Source organism: Oreochromis niloticus, linkage group LG12 (assembly GCF_001858045.2).
Source record: "Oreochromis niloticus isolate F11D_XX linkage group LG12, O_niloticus_UMD_NMBU, whole genome shotgun sequence".
Classification (NCBI taxonomy): Eukaryota; Metazoa; Chordata; class Actinopteri; order Cichliformes; family Cichlidae; genus Oreochromis; species Oreochromis niloticus.
This window is the reverse complement of record NC_031977.2, coordinates 17912338-17928852: the sequence shown is the minus strand read 5'-3', so window position 1 is coordinate 17928852 and position 16515 is coordinate 17912338. Positions and strand designations below refer to the sequence as shown.

The 16515-nt window shown below is 40.7% G+C and overlaps 2 protein-coding genes across 5 annotated transcripts in view; one reads left to right on the top strand and one right to left on the bottom strand.

The window, feature by feature from the left end:
* Window positions 1-5711: 5711 nt before the first annotated feature.
* Window positions 5712-13437, top strand: foxn4 (forkhead box N4). Its single transcript, XM_005473307.4, has 10 exons — window positions 5712-6470; window positions 7019-7134; window positions 9282-9448; window positions 10343-10455; window positions 10548-10658; window positions 10792-10919; window positions 11084-11180; window positions 11267-11474; window positions 11594-11986; window positions 12081-13437. Exons 2-10 carry the CDS (start codon window positions 7055-7057, stop codon window positions 12329-12331), a joined length of 1548 nt encoding a protein of 515 aa, XP_005473364.1. The 5' UTR covers window positions 5712-6470; window positions 7019-7054; the 3' UTR covers window positions 12332-13437.
* acacb (acetyl-CoA carboxylase beta) overlaps window positions 12960-16515 on the bottom strand; it is a 27937-nt gene continuing 24381 nt past the window's right edge. For 2 of the 4 annotated variants that reach the window (XM_019365911.2, XM_013275348.3), the window contains 6 exons: window positions 16082-16259; window positions 15881-15993; window positions 15621-15775; window positions 15298-15468; window positions 14882-15018; window positions 12960-14000 (listed from right to left, as the gene is read on the bottom strand). In XM_019365911.2, the coding sequence (XP_019221456.1) occupies window positions 13874-14000; window positions 14882-15018; window positions 15298-15468; window positions 15621-15775; window positions 15881-15993; window positions 16082-16259 (881 nt within the window). In that variant the 3' untranslated portion in view covers window positions 12960-13873. The remainder of the gene's footprint in view (window positions 14001-14881; window positions 15019-15297; window positions 15469-15620; window positions 15776-15880; window positions 15994-16081; window positions 16260-16515) is intronic. The other 2 variants (XM_019365909.2, XM_019365910.2) reach the window with 1 other exon arrangement.

Genomic DNA, 16515 nt, shown 5'->3' with positions numbered 1-16515 from the left:
GCTGCCGCCTGAGCTGCTGGTGTTGATTGTGCTTTTGTAAAATGCTACCAGTCTGATGCCCAAATGCAATTAGCACATTTTTTGCCTCAGTGAAAACAATTATCAGCACCTTTAATTAAAGATGATAGAATTCAAATGACTGCATTGTTTTGCCTGTGTTGGAGAGCTGAAACACAAACAACGGTAGGGCAACAATGAGCTGACCTGTGAGAACTTCAGTTGATAGTCATCTGTTTAAACCCAAAGGTCACTGGATGGCTTAAAAGTCAAATTACAAGTTGTTTTGGAGACCACCAAAACACAACATTACTGTCTGTACTAAATAAAATCATCAGATCTGCGCACATCCAATAAAATATTACCATCCAACCAAGGTTATTACAGTTAACTAAAACTAAACCTGAATTTAAACTAGATGTGGAAAAACATTTTGGTTAAATAAAATCAATAAAAAGAAAAGAAAAGAAAAAATAGACCTTTGAACTGAAATGATTGTGTAAACTTAAAAAACTAATTAGTAATACATTTAAAATATGGAGGAAATATCCTTAGTTGTAGTGTACATCAGTTTGGTAAAAAAAAAAAAAAAGTGGATAGGGAGAAAGTAATGGATAGCCACACTTAAGAGGAATTATAATTTACTGTGAATACTAAGTAAATGAAATAAATTTGTCATGCCTTAAAGTAGTGGTTACATATGTGGCCAGAGCAGGTGTGAATTATACCGGGTTTACCCCTGTAACCTAGTAACCAGTGTTAGAAAAACATGCCCCTTCCAAGGAAACACAGGTGTCCATTTTCTCTGCTGCGACGACCTAAATGTGATAAAAGCTCAGGTTTCACCACATTTATGAACTGATTAATGTTTGGAAAGCTTTCAGTCAGTCGGCTGTAATGTGTGACCAGTTGAGTGTTCAGCATATTGAATTATTCACTCTCCACCACAGAAAAGTTGTCAAGGTTACCTCTGCCGTCGCCCCACCTTTCCTCAGCCCAGCAATGCTTGTCCAATCTTAACAAGCTTTGTGCTACCCACTGGGCTCTGATTCAGCACGAGACGCGGCAAATCCAATTACACAGGAGTCAGAGAGGTTGATTTTCCCATTATAGATTCCATGCTGAGAATGAGAGCTGATGATAACACCACTGCTGCCCCCCTCTCTCTCCTCTTCTTCTTCTTATTTTCTGTCCATTTCACTGTTCTCCTCCCTTTTTTTCTCTCTCTCTCTGTCTTCCTATTCCTCTTTCCCCAAATACCTTCTTTCTTCCCCCATCCTTTTCTTTGGATTCCTCATTCTTTCATAGTCCATTATTCTAATTTTTCAGAGCACCGTAACGAACGCTGGGCCCCGTCATTACTTTAGTCCCAAAATTCTGGGTCAGTGAGGTTATTTCATACCCTGCATTGCATTTTCTCAAATTATTGTTTTTGTCTCTCTTAAAAACCAAGAAGAATAGATAGCATCATTATAACTCTCTATTATCTATCTATTATAATTGTGATCTCTTATTCTTTCCTCATTTTTTATGTACCTGTAGATATCTAATTGTATTACACTTGACACATTACATGTTTCCACTTAGAAAGGTCAACACAAGGGCTAATTGCAATTCATAAAACTTGACTTATGGGTGTCTAACTGTTATCCACAGTGGTTACATCATGTACTGGCTGTGCAACATAAAAACTAAATAAAAGCTCTTTTGGAAATGAAGCTCTTTTGCACTCAATCAGCTATGAAAAACAAGAGGACTTTTGCTCAATCTTTAGCCCTTTAGGGCATGAAAAAGGCTTGACCTCAACTCAGACCAGAGGCTTTGGGGGTGACACAGGTCACTAGAGGTCAATAAAAAAGGTGATCCTCGAGGACAGCGGGACTCGGGCGGGGGTTCAGCAGTCTGTCCAGAGAGGTCACCTGCTGAGTAGAAGAGAAGAAGATGGTGTGATCTGAGCTGCAGGGGAATGTGTGATTGACCAGTATTCACCATTACTCTGTCAAACCACTGCAGCTTCACCTTTCGTCTGTTCACCCCAATAGAAACAGGTGGTTGCTATTAAAAACTAGGTAACACTTTACAATATGAGGATGTTAAACCCCTGTAATTAAATGGAATTGAAACATATTTTATTAAAAATTACAACAGAAAAATGTTTACATACAAGTACTTACAGACAAGTAAACTATTACAGGCGGGTAACAAGTCAGGTTTACACTGACACTGTAAGTCATTTTAAGTAAAGCAGAATTTCTCTGTGGTTTGGTGCTGGTATGCTATATTTTTGGGGTGCATGTCATAAAGTGGCTTAACCTTGCCTAACTTGCAAGTATTTCACAGGAAAGGAGACACAAATTATACTGTCAGTAATTTTAAATACTGTGTAATTTCCTGAAAATATAGCAGAAAAGCTTTATTATGATAATATTATATTATGATATAATATTCATTATAAATTTTCTATTATTCAATTGTCCTTTTTTATTACATTGTACTTAAAATTACAGTTTAATGAGTGTCTTCTTTCCTGCAAAACACCTAAAAGATGGTCAAGGTTAAGCCACTCTATAACATGGCCTGCACCCCAAAAGTATAATGTTCTAATGTTAAATAACAGAGAAGTTACGCACTATTTAAATTTACTTACAGTAACATTATGTCTTTGTGTCCTGTAACCTGATTTGTTACCCCCTTATTTTAGTGTACCTACCTTTAACTATTTGTAAGTAAATATAATTACATCATCATTTCAAATAAAATACATGGAACTCCATTTCATTATAGGGGAATTAAAGCCTTAGTCGCGGGCCGTATTATAGAGTCTAACCAAAAACTCATACTATCACCAGAAAAAGTGTCCACAAAGCCGAAAAAGTGTTTAGTCACTTTTACTTCAATGTATTCGTATAGGTCGTAATTTTAATACTTTCATATTTGTCGTTCTATGGTATAAAGTGCCACCATACATTGTGATAGTTTAAAAACTAATTCTACAATAGGTAGAATACCTTAAACTCTAAAAGACTGTCTTAAATTAGTGTGTTCTAGACCCTATCTTAACTAGAGTTTGTGTCTTCCATCTTCAGGCACTGACATCACACAGAAAGCACCCAATAATTAGCTGTTATGATCATCTGCTGGAGAGAAAAATGCCTTTTTTAATTGTGTACCTATTGTAAAAAATGACATTTCTATAGTGGAAAATCAAGAGCCTTTCTGTCATTTCATTGTTCATCTATTACTTATTTATTCTAGTGTAGGATGAATGGCTGTGCGGGATGTTTTTTTTTATATGTAGCCAAAGCAGAAAATACAGTTATACATGTGTTTCACATTTTTCACCAGATTGAAGTCTTTGTCAGGCCACTTCTGGCTCCTGGGAGTTATGTTTGACATCCCTGTCCTAAGTGTCTGTTAAAGAAAAAAAATCAATTATAGGTATATTATCCAAGCTAATCGTTACGGGGTGATTGTGGGGATATAGGTATGAGTGTAGTGCGCATGATGTGTAAAGAACAGCTGTGTGAGGAGTTTTAACCGTATTCCTTCAATTTTCTCATCATGTGCTATATATGTGTATTTTATATAAGTTTTGTATAAAAGCACAATAACACAATAGTCAAGTTAGGCGTATACCAGTACCACATGGAGATTAGCCTCTGAGCAGTGAGTCTTGATTGGCTGAACCATTTCCTCCAGTCTCTTCGCCCTGTTTCCTCTCCACTGCTTTCTCAAACAAAGACATAAAATGTCCCCAAAGGTTATCTTTAAAAACAAAAAAATTATTTTTTAATCTCTAACTGATGATCTTTGACAAGACAACTCACAGCTTGGCAACCTGAGCACTCCTGCTCCATTTAGGTGGAGGTTTTAGTGGGAAAACAAAGTGTTTGGCAGGACACTGATGTTGCTCTTTGGCTAAGTGTGGCTGACAGCCGCTTCCTCTGTATGGCCAGAGGGTCACTCTGGGTAACATGCTCTTTTGGGGGACACTGAGTCTCTGCCTGTGGAGGCGATTAGAGGGGTGAGCTGACCTCGTTCTCAGAGAGGCTGATGTGTTTTGAGTAAACACTTGATGCAAGACAAAAACACGGGTTACAAACAAGGCCAACCTTCAGGCCGTGATCCCATTGTTTCCCCATTACTCCTGAACAGGCATGAGAGAGGAAAGCATTTACTCTGAGTCCCTGAGCTGCAGGGAGTCCTTGTGCAGTTAGCAGCACTGTGTCTGTATGTATCTCTCAGAGCCAGGTCACAGCCTCCCAGGTGCCCACAGGTCACTGCCATTAGCTAAAAAGCCACATTTTACTAAAATCAGCATTAAAAGGCATGCACAGGTGAATGGGGAGGAATAGTAAAATGCCTCATTTTTATTCAACAAACAGAAAACACAAGAAAAATACAACACCAAAGAGGAACAGCTGAAACAAGTCAAAACCTTAAATGAAAGTATTTCACAACGGCGTATTGATATACTATACTATTGACTATTGATACAAAAAAATCAAAAATATATTGCGTTACTGAAACTGATCAGTGTGTGGAATTAGATTAAAGAATAAGAAGTGGATTTGTGTGTGTGTGTGGGGGGGGGGTACATTAAGTTAGTAAGTATTACTACTAATGTCAGTTTAGAAACCACTAACGTTACCAGCCAAGGCTTTATCTGCAGAGCTCAGAAAAGCACTTCCTGAACACCAGACTCTGCAGAGCTGCGTAAACACTAATAATATAACAAACACAAAATATGTCTCCATAGTGAAGACATAAACCTGCTTGCTTAGCAAACTTAAACAAAAGCATGAAATCTTCACGTCCGAGAATTTCTTTGGCATTTTTGGTGAAATAAAAACACTGAAATTATTAACTGGCTGTCACATTTCCAGATGCCATGAGGTGTTTGTGTTGTATAATCCAACAGACTCTTGGACGCTGATTCCAAAGGTCAAACTATAATCTAGTGTCAGTTTTTAAGCATCATCACACCAACAACACTAACCTGGTAGTATTCACACAGTTTGAGCACACCTTGCTCTGTGGACGTCCCCCTGGTTCCACATAAAAAACCCACGGGCTTTAGGACCTACAAGGTCTGCCCTGTGAGGACGGTCTTGTTTTTGTCCGTTACGTTCATGCATGTAATCATTGATTGTGCCTATTGTGACAGGCAGATTTACCATCTGTAGAGTCCCATGGGGCTGATAGGCCTACTGCTGTCTCCCTGCAGACTTTAAGGAATTCCCCTTTAATTTCCTGCTGCAGTTTAATCTCAACCTGGTTTCAAATGTGAGCCTGGTATAAAGAACCATACCTGACAGAAAAAGAGTTAAGAAGTTAGAAAGTCACAAATATTTTCTCATAATATGCAAAGCTATACAGTTCTCAGCTTTTTTTGTTTGTTTGTTTGTTTGTTTTTTATTAATTGTATTTTCCATTATGCACAGAACTCAGTGAAACCACCCTCGATAATTAAAATTAATCCTCGGCGATGTAATGTACAAGAGTATGTCGTAATACGACCAGACCAGGACAGAATTGTGCATGCCGCAGTTTTTTGTGTGCGGGGGGGTTGTGTGTGTTTTTCTTTTTTTTAAGTAGACTTGGTCTCCAGACAAGTGTAAGCATTTGCCGCCTCCTGCTGCAGCCCCTGCCCTACCCGCCTCCCCGGGTCTTTTTCCCACTGCCGAGGGGAGCAGGACGCGGCCACAGTAGCGGGAAGCAAATTATCTACAAGTACTTCCCTAAAAAAAAAAAAAAGTTCACACTCACATACACAGATGCCACCACAAGTAGCCACTCACAACGTCTTAAGACCCGCACGAAGGAGTTACTGGGAATGACCTCGCAGGAGGACAGGTGGAGCAAAATGGATCGTTGATGATTTCATTTTTATTTTTTTATTTTTTGTTTTCAGTTGGTTTTATTTTGCTCAGCTGGAATCAAAAAATACTTTTAAACACTAACTGAACAGGTTTCAGGCCTGAACTGGTGTGTTTTGTTTTACTGAGACGCTCTAAGCGCACCTGTGTACCCCTGGACAAAAAAGTGCACAGGGGCTCGTCTGTTCAATAATCATTCAATGAGAAGACTGCGGTGTATGGATCGAGTATAGCCTGACTTTTGACTCAACAAAGGTGTGTTTGACTACTGGATGTATTAAGGAGCGCACCGCGAGCGCACAAAATCCGCAGAAACAGAAAATAAACTCTCCACGTTGCTACTTAAGCACTTGCTGTTGGAAGTGTGAATGTTACAAGGGTTTACAAGAGACACTGCATTAACAACAGCTGTCAAACTCATGGGATCCTGCCCCCCGCACCAGTGGGAGCGCCGCTGAGGTCTCCACTGCGCATGTCAGAGCGCTGGACAGCTCCAGAGAGGGAAATTTAAAAACGGTTTTTCGAGAATCAAGTGCAATACAGTACAGGGGCTCAGCAGCGGCTCTCACATTCTTCAGTATCAACCAAAAACAGGTGATTCTTTTCCTGATTTCTCTCTTTCAGCATCACAGTCTTTGTCGGGTTGTTAGTTGTGTGAAGCCAGCTGTCATGTAAACGATTTTTAGTGTGTAACTGTAATTTCTATAGCTGGATTTATAATTAACCACTCAAATCTAGACTGAAACTAACATTTGTACTGTGTACTTAGTAAAGCACACGGTACAAAAGCACAGTGGGCTTTTTCTTTTAATTAAAAATATATATAAACAGTTTAATCTACATATTTTTGACTCTGTAATCTAATTACTGAGAAACAGTAAACTGAGCTTCAGATGCATGCAGGTGACCAACGCTAATTTTATGCTTTCGTTTATTATTATATTAGCTGTTTATCAAACCTTTAATCAACCTTCAAAACATGGAGCAACTTTCTATTTTCTACAATTGCACGTGCTCATGTTCATTTACTTGTATTTTAAGCAATATTATCTATATTAAAAATGTTATTTCTGTATAGTTTGTTAATTGACACTTGAAGATTCACTAAATCACAAACTAAAGTGCATGCTGTTTTTGTTTAGCCTATTTTACTGCAGAGATACTACATATCACAGGAAATGATAGAAGGAGGAATAACTTCCAGGATGTCAGGAATAACTGAGAATGCTGGACATCATCCGTCTCCACAGGATTACAGGTAGGACAAAACCATCTTCAGCCATATTAGAACAAAGAGTTTGCAAAATTTTAGCCTTAAATAATGTGTTATTTTTTTCTTGTTATATAAAACACTACGAGAGTCCCTAATAGATCAAATCCATATTTTTCTGACTTATGATTTTGAAATGGTTGTGCAGCAAACTTTGTAGTCCACTGTGTTTAATCTAATGGTAGATGGACAGCTCTTTTTGTGCATGGGGGGTTGCATGAAGAAGGAGAGAGGCACAAAATCCCAAAGAATAAATGATTTTCAGTCTGAATGGATCTGTCAGAAACCATCAGCTCTGTTTACACTCCCGCTGTCGGCGCACGGAGAGCCTGAACCTCTTGGTTTGCCAGCTCAGGGGGAGATGGGGCGCTCTGGGTCACCAGTGTGCACAAGTGGCTCCCAATTAGAAAAGGAGGGATGGGGGGAGGAAGGAAAGGAGGGGGGAGGCACAGTGTTGATGTTGAATTTCTGCAAAGACATGGATGATAGATGGAAACATCAGCTCAACATGTTTTGCATCAGCGAGCATTTTCTATGCTTGACTAGTGAGGGAAGAAGCGAAGTGGGAATGTCCTAAGTGTGTCATCTATTCTTTGGTTTTTATTAGTAGTTGTTCTCCACAGATGATGGATGATTGCAGGAAAAAAAAATTTCTTCAAGCAAAAGTGTAAAAGACCAGCTCTGGAAAACCTACAAAATTGCTGATGCATCTTTTGTTGCTTCTGAAATTGTACTTGAAGATTTGTTTTTCAGCCATCAACAAAAAAACAAACAAAGGGGACAAAGAAAGGTTGACTAGCTTCAACCTTTGTGGATGTGGATGCAAGGTGTTTGACAACGTGCGCTGCTGATTCTTGGCCGTAATGATGTCACTCTTTCAGATGGCCGACATAGAACCCTGACCTCAAACTACACTTGCAGCCCCCCCTTTGGCCTGGGGCTCCGTTGATTTCCCCGATAAGGGCTGGGAGGTGATGGAGGGGGTTGGGGGGCTGTGGGGATAGAGGCTGGAAAGGGACAGGGAAGCAGATGGCATCCTATTTGTCCCTCTTATGTGAGGGCTGTCATTCCAACAGATTAATGCAAGGGCGGGTAAAGAAAAGAAATGACAGAGACAATCAAGGAAGGGTCTGGAGAAGACAATGGAGCCACGTGCCACTGGGCAGATTTGTCGTTTAGGACACAATAGGTGATCATTTTTCAATAGACAAGGCCAACTGTTGCAGGCAACATGTGCTGCTGTCCCATGTTTCAAACGATCTCTTGCGTTGTTTACTTATGATTCAGCCAATGGCTAAGGCGAGACCGTGGTCACCTGACACAGGGTTGATTTTTTTTTATTAGGAGATTTGGTGTGTGTCAATGGAGGGATGGGGCGGGGGGGGGGGGGGGGTTCCTGCACTGTCCACAGACACACAAAGTAACTGAATAGCATGTGTTGTCATAGCGACCCCAATTACTGAACCCTTGCACAGTAAGTGTGTGTGCAGAGAAAACTGGAGAGGATTCAAGAGGATTCCTCTCTTTTCTTTCCTTCTCTTCAGGGCTCGCCATAATAAAAGACACAATAACTGAAAGTTGATTGATACTGGTAGTGCCCTGGTCAAACAGAAAGCCTGAATTAATCCAGTTTCTAAGTTTAAATGTATTAAATGATTGACTGAAAACTGTTCTTTGATGAAAAGTAATGTGTATGAAATGATTTTTTGTTTGTTTGTTTGTTTGTTTTTTAAATTTGCATAGCAGAAGAATCCAGAATTAAAAGGCGAGGGACACAAAGATCATTGCGCCACTCGAGTAAAACAACGAAACCAAAAAATCCACGATAATGTAAACAGATGATTTGCTCTGAATGAAAAGCGTATTTAACTCCCTCTTTGTTGATTAAAACTGTCACTGTTAAATAACACTTGTAGGTAATCTTCTTATGGTAAATCCTCAATGGTTAATACGCATTCACCGAGCAGCTTTCATCGCTGTGTACCCCACATTCAGACTCATTATAGAGGTTTTGTCTGAAGGACAGGATGTTGCATCGAGTGTTTAGATTTAAATTCCACTTGTGGTCTGTGTGTGTCTGGGCTGACAGCCGTGTTAACCCTGCAAACCTCCCCCTCTTCCCTCCCCTCCTGAAGGCTTCTGACCACGGACCCCTCCCAACTGAGGGAGGAGGATCTCCCTGGGGACCTGCAGTCTCTGTCATGGCTCACCTCTGTGGATGTGCCCCGGCTGCAGCAGATGGCTGATAGCAGAGGCCACAGCAATGGGCCCTCCCAGGGCAGCTTGCTGGAGCAACAGACAGGTAAGGTGACAGGGAGGGGACAGTGCAACATTCAAAATCTGATAAAACTCTCTGATTGGATAGATCAGGGCTACTGGATTCTTCTGGTTCGTTGTTTTCTTTGCAAAGTTATAGAGGACCCCCTCAAAAGATCAAGGTTGCTTTGGTGCCACTGGGGATTGCCCATCTATAAATCTACAAACACAGAAATAGTTCATCTTAGAGATTACAATGTTTTGATACCCATGGTGATCAGGTCTAAACTCTCAGTGTTTCCTCAGCCCTGTATAAACTTGTTGACTAAACAAGACCAGACACTCTGTCAAAGTAAAGTTGTTGTTTTTTTTTGTAAAGGCCTATAAATGACATATGTAGCACTAAATCCTGTTTTAAAGCCACCCTGTTAGGCTCATATTCTGGAAACTGACTAGAGTAGTTTTGCATGGTTCATATTTCAGCTGATATCTGATTTGGATTTGATCTCTTCTTCAAGAAGAGTGACCTAACAAAAGTCCACTTTCTCCTTATTGGCTGCCCCTCGCCTGGCTTCTACAAACAGAACCCAGTGCTTGTAAGCCCAGCCTCCTTCTCTACCATATAAGGATAAAATCCAATCAACTCCACACCAGGGTCCAGATTAAAGTAGCCTGAGCTCTTCATGTAAAACTTTGGTCTTTTTTTTTAAACATCCACCAGAGAAAGGTTCACCAACTTCCTTTTATAATGTCAGTGTAAAGAAAAGTCAGAGCTTTGCTTCTGAACACATACCTTGATATGTGAGCTTCATATGTATGGTATAAATACTACTGAGCTTCATTTTACCATCACTAGTTACAGAAAATGTCTCCCAAATAATTCATGAGCACAACATCTGCATGAAAAACAAGGAATTCTGAAATCTGTTTGTCATTACAGCTCAGATGAACAACATGACTATGACCACAAGTCAGGGCTCCATGCTCCACCTCCAGAGTAATATGCAGCACAGCCCTCTGGGAATCAGCATCATCAACACCCACAGTGGAAATGTAAGTTTTCACAGGACAGTAAGAAAGTGTATTTTATGTTAGACAGTTCTTACTTTTATATAAAATGACCCGTCTCCATGTTTATTTCCCAGATGTCTCCGTTCTCAATGAATGGGCTGCCTTCTCCAGGATACCAGTGCCCTACCTCAGTCTACCAACCCACATCCCAGCAGGTGTACTCTTTAAGCCAAACTGGACAGCAGGTATTATACGTTAAGCTAATGAAAATACTCGTTTTTATGGTTAAAAAAATCAGGTCCTCAGTATTCACACCTCTCCCCCTCTCTCTCTCTCTCTCTCTCTCTCTCTCTCTCTCTCTCTCTCCCTCTCTCTCAGTGTACAACTGGTGGACTCTACAGCAATGTCTCATTCAACAACCAAAGTCTATTCACACAACCTCGCCTGGCTCCACAAGAACAGGAGCTGCAGCCGAAGTCTTTCCCCAAGCCAATCTACTCTTACAGGTCAGCACTCAAAACCTTACTTAAAATAAAAATATGCACATCTAACTTCTTATTAACTAAATATTTCGAGCTGTTGGCACAAAATTTATGACTTATGAATTGCAAAGTGTGCAAGTTTTCATATTTCAGTCAGCTTGAAAATGTGTTTTTGTCCCCTCCCTCAGCTGTTTGATTGCCATGGCTCTGAAGAACAGCAAAACTGGCAGCCTCCCAGTCAGTGAGATCTATAGCTTTATGAAGGAACACTTTCCTTATTTCAAGGTACTGTACTCTGAATATTATCAAATAAGGCTAAAATAGAACTTGCCCGTAAATAAGAAGAAGCGGCTCTACCTCTTTGCTTGCAGACTGCACCTGATGGATGGAAGAATTCAGTCAGACATAACCTCTCCTTAAACAAATGCTTCGAGAAGGTGGAGAATAAGACGAGCAGCTCATCCCGTAAGGGCTGCTTATGGGCATTGAACCCTGCCAAAATTGACAAGATGGAAGAAGAGATGCAGAAGTGGAAACGCAAGGACCTCCCAGCCATTCGGCGCAGCATGGCTAACCCTGGTCAGAAATGTATTTTGTTAAATGTAAAAGGCCAAACAGTTAATGAGGCAACAGGTCTGTCACAAATCTGACCAGGCCACACTTTTGCTTGACCTGACAGCCTGTCTTTGTCCTTACAGATGAGCTGGACAAGCTGATCACAGATCGCCCAGAGAACTGCAGACGAAAGCCTTTAGAGCCAGGCATGACCCGGCTGAACAGCTGTCCAAATGCCCTCCCACTGCCAGTCCCAGCCCAAATGCAACCTCAACCTATAGTCACGCTGTCCCTGCCGTGTTTACCCATGCACCAGCACCACCAGCTTCAGGCCCAGCTTCAGGCTCAGGCTCGACTGGCCCCCATGTCCCCTGCCCCAGCCCAGACTCCCCCGCTCCACACAGTCCCCGACCTGTCCCACAGTCCGCTCACCCAACAGCCCAACAAACCCCCTGATGATTTCTACAACATGCAAGGTGACGCTCACACAGAGGTGGACGCTCTGGACCCGAGCATCATGGACTTTGCCCTGCAAGGTAACAACTTCTAAGATTAAAGCTTGGTTTTTGTTTACATGATAACTATGGTGTCATTACATGATTACACCAACCTCTCCATCCATGTGCTCAGGTAATCTGTGGGAAGAAATGAAGGACGACAGCTTTAACCTGGATGCTTTAGGCACCTTCAGTAACTCACCTCTCCGACTATCAGACTGTGACTTGGGAACAGCCAACCTCCCTCCCGTCTCCAGTGGTGCAAACCTGTCGCTGTCAGACGTGCAGGTGACGGGGCTCTACACCTCCTACGCTTCCCAAGATGCCCTGTCTTCCCAGTACATGGGAGCACCATCTAACAGCAAGCCTATTGCCCTGCTCTGAACCAGCCAAACTGTTTCTAATAGATTCCACTGTCTGGATACTTTTAAAGGAGGCCTGAAATCAAACCCTAAATGTTGGTTTCTTCTGTCCGACTGAAAGTATGAGAGCTGGAGAACCACCTGGAGTCCGCAGAAAAACTCACTAAGAAGTGAAAAAGAGACGACTGTAAGAAAGACAAAGCAAGACTGCAAGTATCTGGTTTTGCCAAGCAAAGACTGAAAGCCTGTATGAGAACACGAGTGTTAGTATACACCAGTTTTTCTACTGTTCACACTGCATTTTAAAGCCTTTCCATAAATGTAGCTCCCCTTCTCTTGCCTGTTGTATTGTGCTAGACATTTTTGCTGTGATGTTTTATTTATATTTATAAAAAGACAGCTGGAGAAAGTAATGACTCTATCAATGTTTTGCTGTATATATTTGAATGTTTCAAATTGCTATCACCACAGAAAAGCTTTCTGACTTCATTCCCAAATGTGAAGGTCTGCCAACACTTCCTGTTTATTCCAGAGTTCACACATTATCATTTTACACATGGATTAACATTTCTGAAGGTCTGGTACATCTTACATTCACTAACTTGATCATAATAAAAGTCAAATGGGTAAATAAAAGAAGCTTCTTCATATTTAAATACATTGATGGCTTTTATTAAAGTACAGCGTTTGGTAAAATACAAGTCATAGCAAAGATCGTTTATATACATTCAAATGAAACGTCACGGCTTGTGTTTCTGGTGTTTTAATCACAGGTAAGGCTCTTATGACCTTTTTGGCAATTACAATCTATTTTTCACAAAACCTGAGTTTTACAAATGAGGTGCTCAGAACAGTGTCACACCATCGTTCATAATACTGTGCAAAACCACCCTAACATACCACAAACAGAATAGATGGACTGAAGTCAAACATCAGGAGTAAAATCATAACCTGCTTGATAAAATAAGCTATTTTAATATTTAATATTCTTGATTGCAATAATAGTCAAACTTTTATTTACTGACTCAAAGTACAAGTAAGACAGAACTGACAGTTAACGTTTTTTTCTTTTGGTTTATTTCAATAATTATCAAATTACTAACAGGCAGTTTAAAGCTTATTTTTAGACAGATTACATTCAAAAGTGAAAGCTCATTCCTGGTGTAATATCTTTAACTAACAACGATAACTAGCACTGACATATCAAGTCTTCCATTTCATGAAGTCTGAATAACTTCAGGCTCATTAGACTGGAAATAGTCGAGTAAGGCAAATTCAACACTGAAACTTGTGCAGAAATACAGCAAAGTGAAATGTGCATCACAGTGATAACCTGTGGGCTGGGAAACTGTGTTCCTGGACTCAGCAGCTGAAGTGAGTGAGTGCATAAATGAACAATGTGAAAGACTAACATTTTCAAATGGGAAGGCACTCAGTAGAACAAAAGTTTAGGACACAGAGAACGCTCTGCTTGTGCATTTTTTTTTTTAAATACCTGAACTGTAATCTTAAATGCAAGATTCACAGAGTTTTGTTTTAGTTCATCCCGATAAGGCATCACAGGCTAACTGTCGCTGGTGCTGTCCATAGTCGCCAGTAGATGTGACAGCTTGGCCCTCTGAGACGGAGTGATGACGTGGCTCATTTGGATGATGGAGTCCATGGCTACGTCAGGATTGGCCTGGACCAGACTAGACACAAGGGGAAGTTGTCTTTTAAACATGTTCTCACATAATATTTGCAGAGGGGGAAAATATAAAAACTGGTATGGGTTCTTCTATAAACTAAAGTACTGTGCAAAAGTCTTGAGCCAACTCTCATTACATGAAATTTTGCTTCCAATGAGCCAGACTTTCTTGTAATTAAAAAAAGAAGAAGAAAAATAAAAGATCTTGTGCAATAGTTCCCCGGGCTTTTTGAAGGTCTTGCAAATATTTTTGTTGTACATTGGCTCCTTTTTCATTTATTTTCAGTCCAGTCCTTGTACATGACCATTTTCAGAGGAATGTTTTCTGTCTGTTACACTACTTAACACTAACCTAAAAGAGATTTTTTTTTTTTGTCCTTCAAGGAGCCTGGAGAACTATTCCTGACGACTACAAGAAATGACAATAAAGCTTGTCAGAGAGTTCAGGCTGTGTGACTAATACTAATGTATTAGTGTGTAATAATAGTGTATATAGTATGTATGTATGTATGTATGTATGTATGTATGTATGTAGTAGTGTACTAAACTCTATTTGAATGTGGCTGGAGAAAAAAATAGTTTTCAGTGGCATCAAATTATATCAAGAAAGTCGGTGTGATCGTCTATCACCACCATCACTCCACTGGTATTAAATTACTTTGTAAAATCCAGAATATAGTCTAAGTGAGGCTTTCACAGATTTTCTGGAAAAATACTGGGAACTGATTCAGTTTCCCTTAAAAATACTGCAACACTACAGGTAATTTTCCCTAAACATGATCAAATGTGATAAGTGATTCTGACCAAAACGCTCCTTTTATGAATTTATTGAGACATAATAAACTAATGTGCTGTGTGTGCACCCATCGGTGTGTGTCTCCATACCTGCAAATGTGTTTTAAAGTGTTTTCTCTTTTCAAGTATTTGATGTTCTCTCGAACAGCTGACCTGATGCCATCCTCTTGGGACAAATGCCTCTCAAGCCACTCAACTACTGCTTGATTATTATCCCAAAGGTAAGCCTGGAAAAGCACGAGAACATGTCTTTAAACCTATGCAGTGATGCATGGCAAATACAATGACTTGCTCATGATCTGTGATCCACAGCCAAAAACACTTTACTAGACATGACTCGGATAAGCAGTAAATAAGTCTCATAATTTCAGTTTGATGATTTAAAATACATTGACAATTCACAAGTGTTAAGGTAAATAAAGTAGCCTACTCTCTAATACCTGCACTTTTCAAAAAAACGAACAGAGCAAATTGAATTTTGTGCAGTAACTGCTGTTCTCACATACCTTCACTGTTCCCTCGGTTTCAACAAACCAGCGACGCAGCATGGACTGCATGTGCCCGTCGCTGAGATCCTTGTTGGCTTGTAGAATCTCACTCTTTACCACCTGCTCCAACAGGAGGCGACGTAGGCGCCAGTAGAAGAAGCTGCGAGCATTCTTCCAGTCCAAAATATCCTGTTAAGAGGATCAAAAGGGAGCAGTAGCATAAGTTTGAAAAGCTTGGATTCCATTGTAATTCCTGGTGACACACACACACACACACACACACACACACACACACAGTCCTGATACCAAATTGTTCATGAAGTGCTGAAGTGCACACTCACATTGATGACCCCCTTCTCTTGCATCCGGCCTGGGGTGTCATGGAGATCGACAAACCGCACTGCCACCTGGTGGTAGATGGGCAACAGGAACTCCTCCCTCGCTTTGAGTTTTGCCTCCAACTCTTTGCACTCTTTGTCAGACAGGTCAGGGGAAGCTGTTAAACAGAAGAGCTCAGAGTCAGCTCTCTTTAACAAAATAATGGAAAAGAAAGTTCAAATATTTAGGCCGTTTGATGACTTGAGACAGAAAGAGGCTTTACCAAGTTGCTCAGCCAGACTAGCATAGACCGAATCCAGCCTTTTCATGGTTTTCAGGAGGTCTTTCCTTCTGTACTTGATCTCCACTGTACCCTCAGCCTCCAACACGCCCCCTCTGAATAGAAAAAGCATACCCAGAAGCATAAATGTCAAACTTACCCTCAAAATTTCTAAGATTTGAAGCGTTACTTTTCTTCATGTACCTGCTCTCCCTGTCAGCATAGAGCTCCATACACAGTGGGTTGATAGTAGGGTCTATCACCACCCAGGAACCCCCTCTCAGTTCAGCCTGTGGTGGGATGTACACCAGCACTGGCTGACGGAAATCACGCAGAGCATCAACGATGTAGGCCCCAAACTTTAATATCTGGTCATACATGTCTGGAGAAAGGAAGACTTGATTAACACAAGAGTGTTTGATAGTCCAGATTGCAAATATTTTGGCAGATACGCGGCTCTTTTTTAAATGAAATGCAATAATGAATACTGCATTAAAAGTGCAGAGCTTCAGCTGTGGTTCATCAGATCATAACAAGACATGAGATATGGTTAACATATTGCCCAGTATAGCCACTATCCTTTCTCTGAACATGTCCAAACCATCCCAGCCTTGCCTCTCTAACTGTGTCTCTAAATC

Excerpts from the sequence above, each read along its gene's own strand:
- foxn4 (XM_005473307.4), top strand. The coding sequence starts at position 7,055 with ATGATAGAAGGAGGAATAACTTCCAGGATGTCAGGAATAACTGAGAAT. Across the intron at positions 9,449-10,342 it reads CTTGCTGGAGCAACAGACAG|CTCAGATGAACAACATGACT; the intron begins GTAAGGTGACAG and ends TTGTCATTACAG. Across the intron at positions 11,475-11,593 it reads GCGCAGCATGGCTAACCCTG|ATGAGCTGGACAAGCTGATC; the intron begins GTCAGAAATGTA and ends TTGTCCTTACAG.